Source organism: Pongo abelii, chromosome 7 (assembly GCF_028885655.2).
Source record: "Pongo abelii isolate AG06213 chromosome 7, NHGRI_mPonAbe1-v2.0_pri, whole genome shotgun sequence".
Lineage (NCBI taxonomy): Eukaryota > Metazoa > Chordata > Mammalia > Primates > Hominidae > Pongo > Pongo abelii.
Window position 1 is genome coordinate 65,293,656 of NC_071992.2, and position 20,490 is coordinate 65,314,145.

The 20,490-nt window shown below is 33.5% G+C and overlaps 1 protein-coding gene across 1 annotated transcript in view; it reads left to right on the forward strand.

Annotated features, from left to right (window-relative positions):
• SNTG1 (syntrophin gamma 1) overlaps positions 1–20,490 on the forward strand; it is an 875,063-nt gene that overhangs the window by 776,759 nt on the left and 77,814 nt on the right. Inside the window, exons 16-17 of the mRNA XM_063726650.1 lie at positions 14,954–15,106; positions 19,263–19,355. Of these exons, the coding sequence (XP_063582720.1) occupies positions 14,954–15,106; positions 19,263–19,355 (246 nt within the window). The remainder of the gene's footprint in view (positions 1–14,953; positions 15,107–19,262; positions 19,356–20,490) is intronic.

The window sequence follows — 20,490 nt, forward strand, 5'->3', positions numbered from 1 at the left end:
ATGCCTACTATGGATATTTCTGTAGCCCCCAAATAAAACACTTTCTGAAATAGTAGTGAGTATATGCAGTCTTGAACTTTGCTTGAAAATATTTCCACGTTGAAAGTTATTTGTATTTGCTTAAAACAAAGAAATAACTATAGGCATGTATGGGGTGGGGGTAGCGGGAAGACAGTGTCTAATGGGACTTCAGTCCTGAGTCATTCTTTAGAAGAGGACTCAGAAGCCAGGCCAAAGATGATATCATCCATATTAATGAGTACTAATTGAACAGTTTGGCCAAAAACTTCCCCTTCATCTGACAAAATGTGCAGGACTAATTGAACACACTTTATGAAACGTTTTGCTGCCAGATACCATTTCCCACAATGATCTGCACTTTTTACATCTCCCTAGGCAAGATACTAATACAGTATACTAGAGTATATAAATAGGAGAGCAATTTCAAGTGACACAAGTATTCCCTTTATATCCCATGGTGGCCAGATCCATATGAGTCCATTCTGCTACTTTATGGCTTTTACTACTTGAGGGATTTGGGAAAAGTGGAATAAGTTGCAGTGGAGGGACACTAAGATAATGAAATAGCTAAAACGTAGCACCTGTGAGGAAGGTCCAATCATTTGCTTCATTTGATTTTATAAAGAGAAAGCTGAAAGGTGATTTCATAACTGTCCTCAAGGATATAAAAGGTTACTTTTCAAAAAGTGGTGACCACCTGTTTTTAATCACAATTGAAGAAAGATTAGGAAAAAAATTAGTGTAAGCTGCTACGTGAGGATAAAGTTTTCAAAAAGGAAGATTGGAACATTGAAGAACAAATTCTACATAGAAACTATTAAAGATTAAGAATTGTAATTTCATTCTTAGTAGACATTTAAGTGTGGGTTTGTTTGAATTATTTTTTGAAGGCAGGGCCAAATGACCAACCATAATTCCTACTGTTTGTGACCCTCTGATATCCCCATTTACATAAACAAGTAGTATTTCCCCCTCACTGGATAGCCATTTCTCTGGAAAACCACATGTTCTCTGCCTGTGTGTTTTCTAAGCATGAATTTGAGAACTTTTTTTATTATGATACAATTAGTCTCAGAGATAGAATATTAGAGTTAAAATCTGGAAGATGAATCTTAGAACTATTAATCCTGGTTTGGATTAATCTCACTGAGCAATTTTGAAAGTAATCTATTCAACAATATTACAATAAATTAATTTTGTTTTGTGTGTCTCTTGTTTGTTTGCTTTTCTGGTTCTAGAAATGCTAATTTATGGTAGTAAAGTTTCTTTCTGTTTCAATAATAAGTCTTGGGGAAAATTCTGTCTGATGTCAATGAAAATAATAATGAAAACTAATTTAAGTATATTAAATAAAAAATTCAAGAATGCAAATAAAATACAATGATAAAAAAGGTTTTTATGATAATTACATTCTACATATGATCTATCCATATTTTAAGAAATTATCATATAAAAAAGTATTTTCCCTTTGAAGTTGCACAGCATTTTTCCATATGTGCTACTTACCTTTACTCAAATTCACCTTTTTTTTTAATTAAAAAAAAAAATAGAGCTTCACTTCTCCAAGCCCGGTGGAAAGCAAAATCTAAGACTTACTAAGTTAGTGAAGGAAATTAAGCCATGATGTGTAGATAGATTTAACAAATAAATCAGTAAGGATGCTATAAACAAAGGGGCATGTTAGAAGAACAAGAGCATGGTTGTGGTCAATGTATTCTCTGCTTATGACAAACATAGGAAAATAACCTTGCTTTTGCTCCAAGAGATTGGTTAATGTATTTGTTTCTGAATAAGGTAAATGCTAGTGACATGAGAGACGCTGCTAGAAAGAACTATGCCATTTAAACTGCCAGTCCTCCGGGGTAATATTGGTGTCCAGGAGTTTATCCATTATCTCCCTTATATAAGCCCCTTTGCCTCCATAGATTTCCAAGCCTAAAATTGCTAATCTTTGAATATGTTTTCTAACTCTGATAATACAAAAAACTGTGGATGGTGTTTATATTTTTAAAAAAACATATTTTACCTGTAAATTTCAGAATCTCTGAGTTTTCAATATTTGAACTTGTTTGTCATTTGGTCTTTTCAAACCTTAATTTTTTCAAAGGCAGAGTGGAAAATGAAATAATATCCACAAAAACATTTCATAATATAAATGATATTCTTCAAATAGAAAATATTATTATTAACAGGAACAATAAATACATATCTATGGCGATCAGTATTTCTATTTATGCAACTATTTTAAGCTGTCACCGAATTCATACACTTTTGTGGGCAAACACACACACGTACAGCACATGATCTCTAGAGAATGGAGGAAGAGTCAGATTTATCCATGTAGTACACAATTCTAGTGAGCATGTTTTCATTTCAGCGTGAATACTGTTAGCTAATTGTGTTAAAAGATGATGTCTTCTTGTCTCTGCCATATATATATATGTTGTATTCTACCATGCAATATCACACTGTATTATAGAGACAGGTGTGGGTGTGTGTTTTTGGGTGCATGGGTACCACAACATGTATGGGATTCAGTGTTAGATATGCTCTAGTTTTGTAGTAGTAGTCTATTTCAATTATGGTAAATATTACAATTATTAGTCACATTATGAGATATTAGCAATATTATGGACACTTAATATGTTCAAGTCACTTTTTCTAAGTGATATACATCAATCAATTCTTTTAATCTTCACAGGAACCTTAAGGCAGGTACTATCAGGCAGTATCATCTCCTGTTGAAAATGCCTACACTAATTCTTAAAGCGATAAAAAGAGTGGTCAAAACTGGCATTCAAACTTAAGCTGAATGTGTCCCAAACTAATGTTTTTAATTTTTAGGCCAAGTATTAATAGCTTCTAAAGTGGAAAAGTTATCAATGTGTTTGAGACCTATTTCCCTCATTAGATAAATTAAATTATAGCCAACTTTGGTGGATTACTATAAAGATTAAACTAGAGATGGTATTTGAAGAATATGTCAATTTATATTAGGGATTCTTTCCTAAGAAGAAGGAGGAAATTTAAACTTGTATTCTCCTTTCTTTTTCTCAGATAAAGCAACTAAAACTCAGATATAAAGAATTAATTTGCATATATGAATATTCATTTGGTTTTAAAAATAATTTTTAAAATATCCTAAATGTAATGTTTTATTTACAATTATTTAAAAATTTATTTAAAATTAATAATTGTAAAAATAAGTTACTTTTTTTCAGTAGTTGAAAATGTTTTCAGGTATAAAGTAGTTTTATGCAATCAAAGTTGTCAGCTTGAAATAGACAATTATAAGTAATAGAAGCAGACTATGAAATAGACTATTGCAAGCTTTCTGGTAACCAAATAGCAAAAATCTGCATGACCTGCACAAAATAAACATGAAAACAATTCAAAACATATGACTATAGAAAACCATGAAACCACAAAGAGAGCAAGAGATGAAAAATTTAAAAAAAATGAAATAAACAGACAAAAAAATCACAGAAAACAACTAAGTAGCAGTAGTAAATCCTTAACTATCAATACTAATCTTGAGTAGAAATGAATTAAATTCTCCAATAAATGAATGAATGGATAAAAACAAAACCCGACTATATGCTGATTAAAATACATGTATCTCCCTTTTAAGGACACACATGGAAGGAATAGAAAAAGACATTTCATGCAAATAGAAACTAAACAGAATCAGAGGTAGCAATACTTGTATTAAACAAAGCAGATGTTGAATCAAAAACTATAAAAAGAGACAAAGAAGAATATTATGTAGTGATAAAGGGATAAGTTCTTTAAGAGTATGTAACAATTGTAAATATATAAATGCACTCAACAGTAGGACACCTAAATATATAAAGCTAATATTAAAGGATCTGAAAAGAGAAATGAATTGCAATATAATAATTATAGAGGCTTCAATATTGGACAGATCACCCAGACAGAAAATTAATAAGGAAATATTGGATTTGAACAACACGTTAGACCAAATGGACCTCATAGACATTTGTAGAACATTCCACTTAACAGTGACAGAATACACATTCTGCTCAAGCACACATGGGACATTCTCCAGGATAAATCATTTAAGCCACAAGACAAGTCTCAGCAAATTTATGAAGATTAAAATCACATCAAGTACTTTTTCAACCTCAATAATTTGAAACTAGAAATCAATAACAGTAAGGATTTTATAAATTCACAAATATATGAATATTAAACAACATGCTCCTGAACAACAAATGGGCCAATGATACAATTATAAGATACATTTAAAAATTTCTTGAGACAAATAAAAATGAAAACATAACATACCAAAACCTATGGGATACAGAAAAGCAAATCTTACAGGGAAGTTTATATCCACAACCACCTACATTAGAAAAGGAGAAAGATTTCATATAAGCAACCTAATGTTACACCTCAAGAAATTAGAAAAGCAAGAGGAAACAGTCCAAAATTATTAGAAGGAAGAAAATAATAAAGAACATAAATAAATGAATTAGAGACTAGAAAAGAAAGACCAAGGAAATGAAGAGTTCTTTTTTTTGAAAAAATATATCATATTCACAACCTTTAGCTAAACTAAGAAAAAAGATAAGAGACTCAAATAAATAAAATCAGGGATTAAAAATGGAACATTACATCTGATACCACAGAAATACAAAGGATCATAAGCAAATTTATGAAAAAGTATATGCCAAAAAATTGGATAACCTAGAAGAAATGAATACATTCTGGGACACATACAACCTACTAAGAGTAAATGCTGAATAAATAAAAATCTGAAGAGACCAACAATGAGTGAGGAGACTGAATTAGTAATAAGAAGTCTCCCATCAAAGAAAAGCCCAAGGCCTGATGGCCTCACTTTTGAATTCTATCAAACGTTTTAAAAAGAACTGATGCCAATTATCTACCAATTACTCCAAATAATTCATGAGGGAACACTTCCAAACTCTTTTTATGAGGATAACATTACCCTGATACCAAAGGCAAAGACATCACAAGAAAAGAAAATTATAGGCCAACACACTTTATAAACATAACTGTGAAAATCCTCAACATAATACTAGCCAAACAAATTCAATAACACATTAAAATAATCATTTACCTTGATCAAGTGGGATTTATCCCTGGAATGCAAAGATGGTTCAACATTTGCAAATTAATAAATGGGATACTCCACATTAATGAAATGAAGGACAAATATCATATAATCATTTTATAAAACACAAAGCATTTGACAAAATTCAATATTCTTTTATAATTAAAAAAAAAACTCCCAACAGATTAGTTATAAAAGAAATGTACTTCAACACAATAAAGGCCGTATATGACAAGCCAAAAGCCAACATTATTCTCAACAAGGAAAAGTTAAAAGCATTTCCTGTAAGACCTGAAACAAGACAAGAATGCCCACTATCACCACTCCTATTCATTATAGTGTTGAAGGTCCAAGCCAGAGAAATTAGGCAAGAGGAAGAAATAAATGGCATACAGACTGAAAAAGAAAATGCTAAATTGTCCCTGTTTGCAGGTGATAAGATCTTATATGTTAAAAAAACCCAAGATCCCCCGACTCACACACACAAAAAAAAAACTGTTAGAAATAGAAACAAATTTAGGAAAGTTGCAGGATACAATTTCAACACAAAAATTAGTAGCATTTCTTTACATTAACAACCAATGTTTTAAAAAAATCAAGAGAACAATACCATTTATAATAGATGCACAAAATGCTTAGCAATAGACTGTTTCTGACAGTCAAGTATAGTTTATTTACTGAGTAGATAAGCCAAAATATTAATAATTATTCCTAAATAAAGGAATTATGAGTGACTTTTAATTTTTGTCTTTGTTTTTTATTTCTTATTTATTTATTTATTTATACTTAGGAAGTACTAGTGTATATTTCTTACATGCATATATTGTGTAGTGGTGAAGTGTGAGCTTCTAGTGTACCTATTACCCAAATAGGTAAATTTTTAACCTTTACCCATCTTCCACCCTCTTACCTTTTGAAGTCTTCAATGTCTATTTGTCTAATTCTATATGTCCAGGCTTACCCATTGTTTAGTTCCCACTTATAGGTGAGGATATAAAGTATTTGACTTCCTGTTTCTGAGTTATTTCATTTAGGATAATGGCCTCCAGTTTTCAATATTTCTGCAAAAGACACAATTGTATTCTTTTTAATGGATGAGTAGTATTGAATTATATATACATATATGTATATATATAATTTTTATTATTCATCACATAGGTTGATTCCATATGTTTGCTATTGTGAATAGTGCTGTGGTAAACATATGAGTGCAGGTCTTGTTTTGATAAAATGGTTTCTTTTCCTTTGGGTATATACCCAGTAGTGGAATTGCTAGATTGAATGGTAGTTCTATTTTTATTTCTTTGAGGGATCTCCATATTGTTTTCCATAAAGGTTGTACCAATTTACATTTCCACCAATAGTGTATAAGCATTTCCTTTTCTCTACATCCTCACCAAATCTGTTGTTTTATGACATTTTAGTAATAGCCATTCTGACTGGGATAAGATGGTATCTCACTGTGGTTTAAATTTGAATTTATCTTATGATTGGTGATGTTGAGCATTTTTTCATATGTCTGATGGTCACTTGCATGTTTTCTTTTGACAAAATGTCTGTTCATGTCCTTTGCCCACTTTTTAATGGGGTTATTTGTTTTCTTCTTGTTGAGTTGTCTGAGTTCCTCATAGATTCTGGATATCAGCCCTCTCTTAGTTGCCTGGTTTGAAAATATTTTTTCTCATTCTTAGGTTGTATATTTACTTTGTCAGTTATTTCTTTTGCTTAGCAGAAGTTTATAATTTAATTAAGTCCTATTTGTCTATTTTTGTTTGCTTTGAGGACTTGGTCATAAAATCTTTGCCTAGGCCAATGTCCAGAAGACATCCCTAGGTTTTCTTCTAGGTTATTAATATTTGCAAGTCTTACGGTCTTTAATTCATCTTGAGTTAATTTTTTTATGGTGACTGATAGGAGTCTGGTTTCATTTTCTGAATATGGCCATCCAATTTTCCTAGCACCATTTATGAAATAAGATGTCCTTTACCTAGTGTATATTTTTGTTGACTTTGACAAAGTTCACTTGACTGTAGGAATATGGCTTTATTTCTGGGATCTCTCTTCTGTTCCATTGATCTATTTATCTGTTTTTATGCCAGTACCATGCTATTTTGCTTACTATAGACATCTAGTATTATTTGAAGTCAGGTAATGTGATGCCTCCAGCTTTGTTATTTTTGTTTATGATGGCTTTGGCTAATTTGGGATCTTTTGGGGTTCCATATCAATTTTAGAATTTATTTTCTAATCTGTGAAATATGACATTGGTATTTTGATAGACATTGTATTGAAATTGTAAATTGTTTTGGGAAATATGGTCATTTTAACAATATTAATTCTATTGATCCATGAGTATGGGCTGTTTTGCCATTTGTGTCAGCTATAATTTCTTTTATCAGTGTTTTGTAGTTTTTCTGGTAGAGCTCTTTTACCTCCTTGCTTAAATATATTTCTGGATTTTTTTGGAAGTTGTTATAAATAAGATTGCCCTCCTTTCAACTGCATTATTGTTGCTGTGTAGAAAAGCTACTGATTTTTGTATGTTAATTTTGTATTGTGACACTTTATTGAATTTATTCATTGAATCTAAAAGTTTTTTGGTGTAGTCTTTAGATTTTTTGAGATACATGATTATATCATCAGCAAACAAGGATAATTGACTCTCTGTTTTCCAATGTGGATGACTTTGGTTTATTTCTCTTGCCTGATTGTTCTGGCTAGTACTTTATTACTATGTTAAATAGGAGAGTGGTAAGAGTGGACATCCCTCTCATAGTCCAGTTCTTATGGGGAATACTTCCAACTTTTCCATTTTCAGTATGATGTTGACTGTGGGTTTGTCATATATGACCTTTATTATTTTGAGGTATGTTCCTTCTATGCCTCATTTGTTGAGGGTTTTGAGCTTGTGCTCTTATGAAGTGATGTTGAATTTTTAAAAATTCTTTTGCTGTGTCTATTGAGATGATCATATGATTTTTGGCCTTCATTCTGTTTAGGTAATGTATGACATTTATTTGTTTGTATATGTTGAATCATTCTTGCACCTCTGGTGTAAATTTGAGTTTGTCATGATGTAATATCTTTTTGATATGTTGGATTTAGTTTGCTGAGAATTTGTTGACAATTTTTATATCTGTGTTAATTAGGGATATAGGTCTGTAGTTTCATTTTTTATTGTGTTTCTGGCTGACTTTGGTATCAGGGTGACACAGGCTTTGTATAATAAGTTAGGGAGAAATTCCTTTTCAATTTTTTGAAAAGTTTCAGGAGTATTGGCACCAGTTTTTCCTTGTACATTTGCTAGAATTTGCTTGTGAATCCATCTGCTCCTGGGATTTTCTTTGTTGGGAGATTTTTCTTATTTGGGAGATTTTTTTATTACATTTTAAATCCAATGTTGTTATTTGTCTATTCATGGTTTTTATTTCTTCCTGATTCAATCTTAGGAGGTAGTAAGTTTTCAGTAATTTGTCCATTTCCTCTAGGTTTTCTAGTTTGTGAGCCTATAAGGATAAAGATGTGGACTCAGTACTGCTACCTTGGCCAAGAGGAGTGAGATCTGATTCTCTCTCATGCCCCAATTTTGGTGGGGCTCACCACCTTCTCAACTTTGTCAGTAGGTTTGGCTCTTCACTTAGTGCAATTTGCTTCTAGTTGTCAACACAAGCTGCCCCAGGCCTTAGGAGTCACTGCCCAGCCCAACACTAGGCCTCCCAAATAAATCCCCTCCTGTACTGGTGGGGGAAGGGAGTGAAGTGGAAGATGGGTTGAGCCTGGTTCCAGCATGCCAATGGCTAGAGCCCAATACCATACTTGAGTCTCAGTTCTGGCTGTGGGAACCTCTTCCCTGCTTGAGCACCACATCCCCAGGATACAGCTAGAGCCTCTTTAATGCCAAAGGCTGCCACTGCTGCTAGTTTTCCGTTCTGTGCACAGCTTGCAAAGAGCTAGGATCAAGAATGGTGTTCTGTTGTAGGTTCCCAGGTCTCGGGGCATGCATGGGACGCTTCCCAGAGCAGGTACTTCTTACAGTCTCCCAGCCACCCCCCAAGGTAGATCTAGGGCTTAGAAAAGTCATGGTGCTCTACCGTGGCCTGAATTATATGATTCTATAGTGGGAAAGTGGACCACAGAAAGATACTCACTCACTCTCTCCCATATTGGGAATTTACTCTCTTCTCATTTTCAGCCATTCCCAGCCACACAGGCTGACAGTTCTTCTTTTTCTGGTCAGATTCTGGAGTTTCTTCATGTGTTCCTGTTGAACTCCTGTGTTCTCTCTTGGATAATATGTTTGTAAACAAAAAAGTGACTGAGGTGGATCTTAATCAATTAGAGGTTTATTTTGCCAAGGTTGAGAACGTGCCTGGGAAAAAGAAACACAAATCACAAGGAGATCTGTACCCTGTGCTTTTTTTTAAAAAAGGGCTCTGGGAACTTCAATATTTAACAGGGAAAAAGCAAGCAGGAAGAGGAAGAAAGAAAAAAAGTCTGGGTAGGCAATGAAATAAGTGGTCACATTCTTGTGAGGATCTCACTAATGAGCAGAAAAGCTACATTTTACGTAAAGTAAAGTAAACATGAAATTACAGCTTTTTGGGAATGAAAGGAAGGCAGTTTTCTCATGACTCACTACCTAAACTTAGCCCTTTGGTATAGTGAGTTTGGGGTCCCAATATTTGATTTTGCTTTCATATGTGCAAAGTGTGATTGTCTACACACCATTGGGTTTGTCATTCTTCTAAGTTGATGAAGTACCCTGGAAAAGCATCTAGTCAGCCATCTTGAAAAAAAAAACCTGTTGTTTCTTTGTAATACTGCTTTATAATCTGAGAGGACTTGGAACAAATCTAACAAAATAGAAGATACTCCTGGAGAAGTGAGAAAATTGAGAAAAATGAAAAGATGTGTTCTTGATGTGTTTAGCTATTATTATTATCATTACCATTATTAAATGATACTTTCCAGTTGGCAAAAAAGTATTCTGGAGGCTATTGTTTCTACTGGGGCGTAAGTCAAACTTTGACAAAAGAGAAATGCATGCAGAGAGCAAGCCATAGAAGGCAAGTTAGGAAATGATACAAATATTTATCTGTATTTATTTTATTGAATCAATATTGACAACATTAATTAAGTACTTCCAAGTATAAGAGACTAAGCAAAGAATTAAATATAGTATTTTATTTAATCATCAGATCAATTAATTATTTCCGCTTTAGTGATGAGTGAAGGAAGCTATATATATGGTAATCAACTTGCCAAGGATTACCTACTAATAAATAAAAGAGAGGAGATTCAAATCAAGACAGAATTCTGAAGTTAGAACTTTTGTTATCACCTTATGACAGCTCCTGCATGTGTGTTAGTGAGAGAATGAGGGTGAGAAATAGGAATACATACATTCTTATTTAAAGCTATGTGGATATTCCTGTGTAAATACTCCTTATTATACTGATACTTCTAGTCAATGCCAGTCTCTAAGGGTATCTTATTTAGTTTTTCAGTTAGTTATATATATATTATTACGTGCATATAACTTGATAATGACTGCAACCATAAAGGAACAAAATCTTTTGAAATGTTATAGGCAGCAAAGGTAGAAACTCTAGTAAATCTAGTGTCAATAATTTTAGATGATTACGTTGAAAGTAGATCTTTAAAATGATTGAGCTATAGTCACTTTTCACTAAATTTCTGTTAAAGGAACCCCTGCTTTTTCCAAAGTTTCTCCTCCTCCCACCCATCCACTCTTAGCCATCTAAAGCTTAGAGTCTATGCTGCCCCCTTCTCACTTAACTCTCCAATATCTTTTCCTGGCAGGTGCATTCTGTGAATTTCTTAGCAGGATCACCTGGTCTTTTTCAGGCTTACACCAGGTTGCTCTTGCATTTGTCTTTAAGTCCTTGATGGTACTACAGTCTCTCCCTACAATACAACTTTCCCCCTCCTACTTTCCCTCAAGATGATTTATCGTTCCTTATTCTGCTTCCTTAGCATGTTACCTCTATAGCACTGTCATATGCTCGTTATTTTAACATATTTCTTTCCCTCACTAAAATGAGACCTGGGTGCTCAGATGCCATTTGCAGTGTGAGTCAGTTCATGAGAAGGACATTATAAATAACAACAGGAAATGGCAAGAAGTTTTCAGAGATGCTGAAACTATATTTGCAGAGTTGATTAGAGGATGCTTTGTCTGAGAGACAGTCACCACTTGGGTAATATAACAGAAGATCTTAAATTGAGTTTTAAAAAAGTAAAGGAGTAAAGTTTTGCTAAGAGAATAGTAAATCTTACATGAAGTCCATTTTAAGATCCCTATTGCTATATGTGATTTACGAAAACGAAAAAATAACAAAATTTTCTGACAAATAATGACATTAGATAATATTTTTTATTATAAGGAAGATGAAGGCCAATTTAATAAACCATAAAATTGGCAAAGTTTCTGGAAACTGCAATGTTGAGTTACAGTTTTTGTGCCAATTTGTCAATTTAAAAAGCTAAGGTAGATGTTGAAATATCTGCAGTATAAAGAGAGGGCATACTAAAATTTTTGCTATAGTAGCTTGTCATTATACTGTGTTCAAGTCCAAAATTTATAACCAGATCAATCATCCCATGTCCTTCCCTAGCTTCAGCTCTCAATGTTTCTGCCACCTTTTCTTTGAATTTCTGAAATGCCCGACTTGGCCCCAGCCAGCCCCATCCACTCTCTGGAAAGAACACCCTTTTCCTGTACTTTACCTTTAATCTTCTACTCGTTTTCAGTCACTGTTTAAAATTTACTTCCTAGAGAACATTTCTCTAGCTTTTCAATCTATTGTGATGTAATACCCCCTTCTTCTTCTTCTTCTTCTTCTTCTTCTTCTTCTTCTTCTTCTTCTTCTTCTTCTTCTTCCTCTTCCTCTTCTCCTTCTTCTTCTTCCTCCTCTTCTTCTCCTTCTTCTTCTTCCTCCTCCTCTTCTTCTTCTCCTTCTCCTTCTCCTTCTCCTTCTCCTTCTCCTTCTTCTTCTTCTTCTTCTTCTTCTTCTTCTTCTTCTTCCTCCTCTTCTTCTTCTTCCTCTTCTTCTTCTCCTCCTCCTTCTTCTTCTTCTTCCTCTTCTTCCTCTTCTTCTTCCTCTTTTTGAGATGGAGTTTCCCTCTGGCTGCCCACGCTGGAGTGCAGTGGCACAGTCTTGTCTCACTGCAACCTCCTCATCCCAGGTTCAAGTGATTCTCCTGCCTCAGACTCCCGCGTAGCTGGAATTACAGGGATGTACCACCATGTCCGGCTAATTTTTGTATTTTTAGTAGAAATGGGGTTTCACCATGTTGTACAGGCTGGTCTGGAACTCCTGACCTCAGGTGATCTGCCCACCTCGGCCTCCCAAAGTGCTGGGATTACTGACATGAGCCACTGCGCCCGGCCTCTTATTTTTTTTAAAATGGCATTTACAATAATTTGTACTAACATATTTACTTGTGTGGTTATTATCTCTCATTGTTCCCTCCATAGACATTATAACCCCAAAACTGCTAAAAAGTGTTTACAATTTATCATTGGATTGTACTCACAAAAATATTATGTTTTCATTTTTTTCTCCCTTCAGACAGAGTAGGAAAATCAATAAGCACAGCATTTATCGTCCTTTTAGCTTTCCGAGCATCTACTGGCAGCAAGGGTCAGAGCCAAATTCTACAACCCTGGAAGTAAATGCCTTCCATTAGCTCTCTTCCAGCGATTATAAGAATGCAAGCAGGAAACGATGAAAATAGTTATTATTTTTTAAACATTTGCCAAAGCAGAGAATTCCGTCTAACATTTTGGGTGTTTAATAATGATACACTTATATCCCTCCTTATGAGAAATGATTACAGATACCAGTGATTAATCCTTTGACAATTTTCAGCACACTGCATATATACAGCATATATACAGTCATTTAACGATTGAGATATATTTCAGGAAATGACTCCCAGTTAGATGGTTCCACTGTTGTACGAACCCCACAGAATTTGCTTACACAACCTGAGACAGCATAACCTACTGCACAGCGAGGTTATACAGTACAGCTTATTGCTCCTAGGCTACACACCTGTATAGCATATGACTGTACTGAATACTGTAGGCAAAAGTAACATAATGGTAAGTAGTTGTTTAACCACATTACACATAGAAAAAGTAAAGTAAAAGTACAGTCTAAAAGATTTTTAAAAAATGATACACAGGTACAGGGCACTTACTGTGAATGGAGCTTGCAGGATGGTAGTTGCTCTGGGTGAGTCAATGAGTGAGTGATGAGTAAATGTGAAGGCCTAGGATGTTACTGTACAGCACTATAGACTTTATAAATACTGAACACTTAGGCTATACCACATTTATAAAAAGTATTTTTTTCTTCAATAATAAACTAACCTTAGCTTACTGTAACATTTTTTACTTTACAAAGTTAATTTTTTCAACTTTGGCCTTTTTTGTAAAAGTGCTTAGCTTAAAACACAAACACATTATGTAGCTGCACAAAATTATTCTATATCCTTATTCTTTACATTTTTTTCTACTTTTAAATTTGCAAATTACTTTTTTATTTTTGGCTTTTTAAAATTTTTATAAAAAATAAGACAGAAACACACACATTAGCCTTGGCCTACAAATAGTCAGGATGAGTTCCACCATCACATCTTGTCCCACTGGAAGGTCTTCAGGGACAATAACACGCATGGAGCTGTCATCTCTTATGATAATGATGCTGTCTTCTGGATACCTTCTGAAGGAACTGCTTGAGCCTGTTTTATAGTTAACTGTTTTTTTAATAAATAGAAGGAGTACACTAAAAAATTCAATAAAACTATAATACAGTAAATACATAAACCAGTAACATAATCTTTCTTATCATCATTATTATTATGTAGCATACATCATAATCGTATGTGCTAGACTTACACAGCTGTCAGCACAGCAGGTTTGTTTACACCAGCATGACCACAAGCACAACAGTAATGCATTGCTCTATGACATTACAACGGCTATGACATTGCTAGGGGATAGGAATTTTTCAGCTCCCTTATAACCTTATAGGATGACCATCGCATATGCAGTTCATCATTAACCCAAACATCCTTATGCGGCACATGACTGTATTTAAAATGCTGTATCTGACATGTTGCATTGGGTTACTCTGTTTCATAAAATTATTTGCTTCACTTTTTTTCTCATGTTAATATCTCTTAAATTGGAATACATGTAAATTTGTGAACACTTCAGTTGAAAACTTCTGGTAAGACCAAGAAATTGCCAGCTTCAAAGTCATTTTTTTGATACAATGAAATACAGTTACACAAGTAAGGTAAATAATGTGTTGTTTTTTTAAGCAATATTATTGCTGTAGACAAATTAGACTCATTTTCTTTTTCATTTCTCATGGAGAAGAATATTTTGGTTTGCTTATAAAGTTCCTTAAAATTTACAAACATGTTCACAAGCATTATTTAATTTCAACATCATAATAGTTATGTAAGGAAGGGAAGAGATAGTGTGTCACCCCTTTGTAGAGTAAAAAACCAAGTCTTGTATGTTAAATGCTTTGGTGGTTATATTGTTAGTAAGAGATGAAGCCAGAAACCCTAACTTCTATTTTATGGACATGCTTCAGTGTAAAGACAGAGAAGTCATGTGTTGGGGCTTTGAAGCCCGGAGTTCTGGTATAATGTCTAATGAAGACTTGGTGAATTCGCAGAGTGTTGTCCTTTTACATGTGGCTTCTGCACCTTGGTCCAGTCAGGAATGGCCAGGTTAGCAATGTGAAGTGATGTGTGCCAGCCTGTGTAACTCCAGGTTTTCACCAGGACAGTGACCTGCTGGACCGACGGAAACACTGCTTCACCGTGCAGTCTGAGTCTGGGGAGGACCTATACTTCTCAGTGGAGCTGGAAAGTGACCTCACCCAGTGGGAAAGAGCCTTCCAGACAGCAACCTTTCTAGAAGTAGAACGGATACAGGTAAGAGTCTGTGGGACTGCAGGATCTGTGGCTCCCTCAGATGCATGACCACTTCCCTAGAGTTCTAATATCATTCCAAAGAAGTGTAAAAATACAGTTCTGGGAGTCTTGACCTCAAATACATTCTATAATTAGCCATTTTTGTTTAGTGACTAGTAATAAGCTCTGAATAAAATTTTAATTTTTCCACAGCTTGATCTTTCCAGGCTATTTCCCACTACTAATTAAAAATGTATTTCTAATTTTAATTAGACATTACTCTGACTTAAATCTAATATAGAAAATACTCTGATTTAATTAACTGTTGACAAGGTCACTTCCTGTTCTCCAAATATGACCTCCTAATTTCCAGCCTGTTGGCATCATTTACTCACAATGTTCTTTCTTCTAGAAAGCCTTCCCTTTGCCTCCGTCCTTCAAAGCCATACCGAGTTTTTGAAACTTTTTATCAAAGGTCATATCATCCAGGAACATGTCCGTGATTTCCAGTCCACCCTGCCTAATGCTTGCCAATACTCCTTCTACAACTATCCTGTTCAAACAACTCTTCTCGCTTTTGAACACAATATAATGTACTTGTCTGTTTTTTTTTAACAGACAAGAAAACACCAACTAATCAATTTTATTCATACTACTCATGAAAAGCAATTACAGTTTTACATGAAGTCATTAACACATATAACAATAAAAATCATAAAAGTAATACATCTGATTAGAAATACAATATAGGAAATAGATTTTAAAATAGCGTAGGTTAGTGATAAAATTTATACTGTTTTTCTACTTATTTATAGCAGCATCTATAAGATTCTTCTATTTATTTGTCTTTTTTTTTTAAGGATTGCACACACTCAGTCTGTTTTGTATTGCAGTGACATGTGCTTGTTATTCCCTGCACTAAATTATAGGTTGTTTGGAATTATCTTATCATGTGCCAACCAAAGTCCAGTGCATTTTGCACATCATGAGTATTCAACAGATATTTATTGAACTTTGTTTCTTAAGTGTGAAGTTATACACTAGATCAAACTTTATAGAGCCCTCAGCCTCTGTCTTCACAAGACCATTGAACAAAACAGCCTCCCAAAGTTGGTTCTATGGCTGACCTCAAACAGACCTGTGGACAAAATGAAAGGTTATCATGCGCTTGCCACATGCAAATGGATCCATAGAGCAAGGACCTAAATACACACATGAACACTTAATTTTGAAAACAAATGTGGTGAATAATCTAGCATTAACTATACTGGAATGTTTGCTTAAAACAGGATTGTTGGATACATATATTTTGAACATGTTGAACTGATTTCTATTTTCTGACTACAAACCTCTGTAATCAACACACCAAGTTGTACCAGCATGACATTACAATCAGGGGAAGAGGACAGAAAGAAAACTCCAATTATAGTTTTTTTAATTGTTCAGTTGACTCTTGTCAATAATTCTGCTTTTATCTTCATGCATCTAAAAAGTCTTAAATAGCTAAAAAATAGTCTCCACAATTAGAACCTCAATTCAAAAAAATAGATATTATATCAAAAATGGAAACAAAAATATATTAAATATGATTTTATTCCAAGTCAAGATCCAAGACCATTTAAAGCATTAAAATATAATTTAATGGAATGCAAGTTGACAGTTTTGTTATTCAAATTTATACTTTTAGGTTTCTAAAATTATTATTTCTCTACAATAGTCCACTTCACTTGGAAACAACTACATGGTAATTTTAACATTTTGGTTCCAATTTAGTATTTTATTTTAAGTCTCCTGATATTTATAAATTAGATAGAGATAAAATCTTTGAATCTGGGCTTTGTATTCTGTAAACTGATATTCAATGAAATACATTGGCCTATTTCCTTACCCATTCACAATGCCAGTGTAAGATAAATGTCAGAAGTGAAAGGTAAAACATTTAATGTCTTTTTAGCTTTAATTGTTCTACAGATTTTATAACTCTTATTTGTTTACCATATAGGAAATCAATGAACACCTTTGTAGTATTACTTTCAAATTTAAAGTATGTGAATATATTTACATGAAGAACCTTAACATGTTTTTCTTCTACATTCTTAATTTATTACTTCCAGTAAAGTTGGTAGGGAATTAAATAAAGAAGGAATATAAGTTCTATCATAAAACAAGCAGAAAGAAAAAATTAATGAATTGACTTTCAAAGTGTTTCTCATTTAAACTTACTTAGGATAATTTATTGATTTTTTTCTGTATAATTTGTTTTTAAGGAAACAAATTAAACAACAAATTAAATATTTCAATATTAAACATATTAACTATACACATGATATGCTATTAATATTATAAATGATAGAACTTGAGTCTGTATATAAACTGAGACTTCAATGAGTCTCAATTTATAGCACATATATTTGTTTCAATTTCATGATTATTGAGAAAATCTAATTTAATTTGTAATGCTGAACTTAATAGAAAAATTTTAATACACTGCACTGAATTTATTTTCACCTGACATTTTCTTGTTTAAATGACAGTGCTTGAAATTAGCAAACCATTATGTCTAAATTAGGAGACAATTTTATAGCCTTAAACATTCCTTAATGTTGATAATAGTTTTAATAAAGTGCTAATGGGTGGATGTAAGCATGCACAATGCTTATGTATTAAACAAATATAATTACTCCTGAAAATGGACTTTTGAGGCCCATTAAGTATGTTCTTTAGTTTGCTTTTTTTAAAAAAATTAACTCCAAAAGAATAATTTTGCATTATTATAATTTTTCTATGCTAATAAGGCTTAAACACATGAATGTAATTTTTAGTGAAGGCAACTTGATGTATTTAGTCATGATTACATTCAGAATGAGATTCAATTAATGTAGTTTTGTATACAGTATTATAAAAACAAATACAATGTAAGGATAGGTGTTAAAAATTTGCTTCAGATAAACTTCTCTTCCTTTTTTTCTTCTCTCTCTTTGTCTCTTTCTCTCTATTTCTCTCTCATCTTGTACATGAATCACAAATATTTTTCATGATTGGAATATCCCACTATGATTTAAAATTAAATGCAAATAAAACTGGCTTATAGATGTAACAATACATCGTGTCATATATAAACCTCAAGTTTTTATTTCATATTTGATTTATATCCTGTTTTCTTTATATTTCAGTATCCATATTTACTATGAAAAATTAGGCTGGGCACAGTGGCTCACGCCTGTAATCCCAGCACTTTGGGAGGCCGAGGCGGGCGGATCACTAGGTCAGGTGTTCAAGACCAGCCCGGCCAAGATGGTGAAACCCCGTCTCTACTAAAAATACAAAAATTAGCCAGGCACGGTGGTGGGCGACTGTAATGCCAGTTACTTGGGAGGCCGAGGCGAGAGAATTGATTGAACCCAACAGACAGAGGTTGCAGTGAGCCGACATTGCGCCACTACGCTCTAGCCTGGGCAACAGAGCAAGACTCTGTTTCAAACAAAAACAAAAACAAAAACAAAACAAGAAAAATTATAATATTATTTGATCTCATTGTGAAAAGTAATTACTTGTTGATTTTTAAAGAATTATCTGTAGTTCTAAGCAAATAAATTGGAAAGTGGTAAATATCTGTAGGAACATCTCGTGCAATATGGAAGAAGAGAGTAAGACTATTAAGATCAAGATCTATTCTTTTGGCTTGGTTGCTAAATCAGTATTTGTGTGCATGAGAATATGGTTTAATAATATCCATGAAATTGATATCCTGAGAATTCAAGACAGTGCTATTTAACAATAGTTCTCTTTTAGTTTAATGAAAATGGTTGGCTACAGTAAATAACAACTACAACTTAACATAAACTTGCCTACTCCTAGTACTTTTTATATTCTATACCACCTTTATTGTCAACACAGCAAAGACAGACAGTGTAGCACAATGTACAGACAAAACTAGAGGGAGCAGGATTGGAAACTTGGCCAGGCATACACCTTGGCAAGTTAAATAAAACCCAACACTCTCAGCTTCTGTTTCATTAACATTAAAATGTTGATAATACTCCCTTCTTTATACAATTATTGTTAATATTAAATTAGATATTGTATGAAGTACTTATTGCAGAAGCTGTAACATAGTTCTTAATATTGATATTGCATCAATAACATGAAAAGTAACAATACTTTCTGTTCTACCTAGTGCAAGACCTACGCATGTGTGCTAGAAAGTCATCTAATGGGACTCACAATTGATTTCAGCACAGGATTTATCTGCTTTGATGCTGCAACAAAGGTAATGTGTTCAGGTCAGCTCTGAGAAATATACTGCAAACATTCTAATTCAAGAATGATTTAAATGCCTCATAACTCCTTTCAGCATTTTAATTGTAATCGTGTGTCAAATGTAAGATCTTCGTTTTTGTTAATGGAAGATAAATTATGCTTTGATCTGAAAAAAAGTTTGAATTTTTAATAAAACATATGTAGTACCACAAAACTATAACTATGTGAAAGTAAATATTTATTTATAAGTCTATCTATGTATGTATCTATCTATCAATCATTTTCCTGCTTTTTAAAGATGACTTTATAACTGAAGGGACATTTTCTTCCCCAAAAAGCAGTTTTTAAAAAACATGTTTCTTTATACTTTACCTGCATCAACTTCTGCAAGACAAAAAGAAGGAAAGCATGTTGTCTTTTTAAAAAAAAATTATAGCTGACTTGTTAGAATTATTGAATGGTGAAAATTTAAAGTTTAGTTTCTAGCCAGGGAGTAGGACTTTTATAAACACTTGACTTAATAAGGATTATGCACTATGAAGTGCTCTTTTCCCAAAGTATACATCTCTGGGAGTGATGCACATTGAATGACAGAGGGTGCCTACTCAGCCAGTCATACCTAAAAAAATCCAATTTTGATTATTATGGAAAGACAAATGACAAAGCCAAAGCATTGCACATTATTATCATTATTTTTAATTGGAAGCGATCTTAAAGCTCAACTGACCCCCATTCAACTGCTAATCTCCTTCTAGTCCCTGCTACAGTTTGTGACTTGGGACTGTTGTCCCCAAGGAAGACATTCTCTTCCCTCTCATTGAGGATCTCAGTTCCTTAGATCCATTCCATTTCCTCCTTCATCAAAGTATGGCTTGGGTATAAATTGATTTGTTCCTTCTCACTAATTTTAAGGATTCATGAGTAAGCCTTTACCAGAACACACATATTTTATCCAGAAATTAAGTCTTGTGTAGGATTTTCTAAAGCAAATGGCAACAAAATAAAACAGTGATACAAACGTGTAAGAAAGATGGAGTGTAGGAGGCAGTGGGGGTTCTTGAGTTGGGAAAGATGAATGTCTAATGGTGGGATCCAGGTAGGATGCTGCCCTGTGTTCACTCACCTTGTGAATCTTCATGACTCAG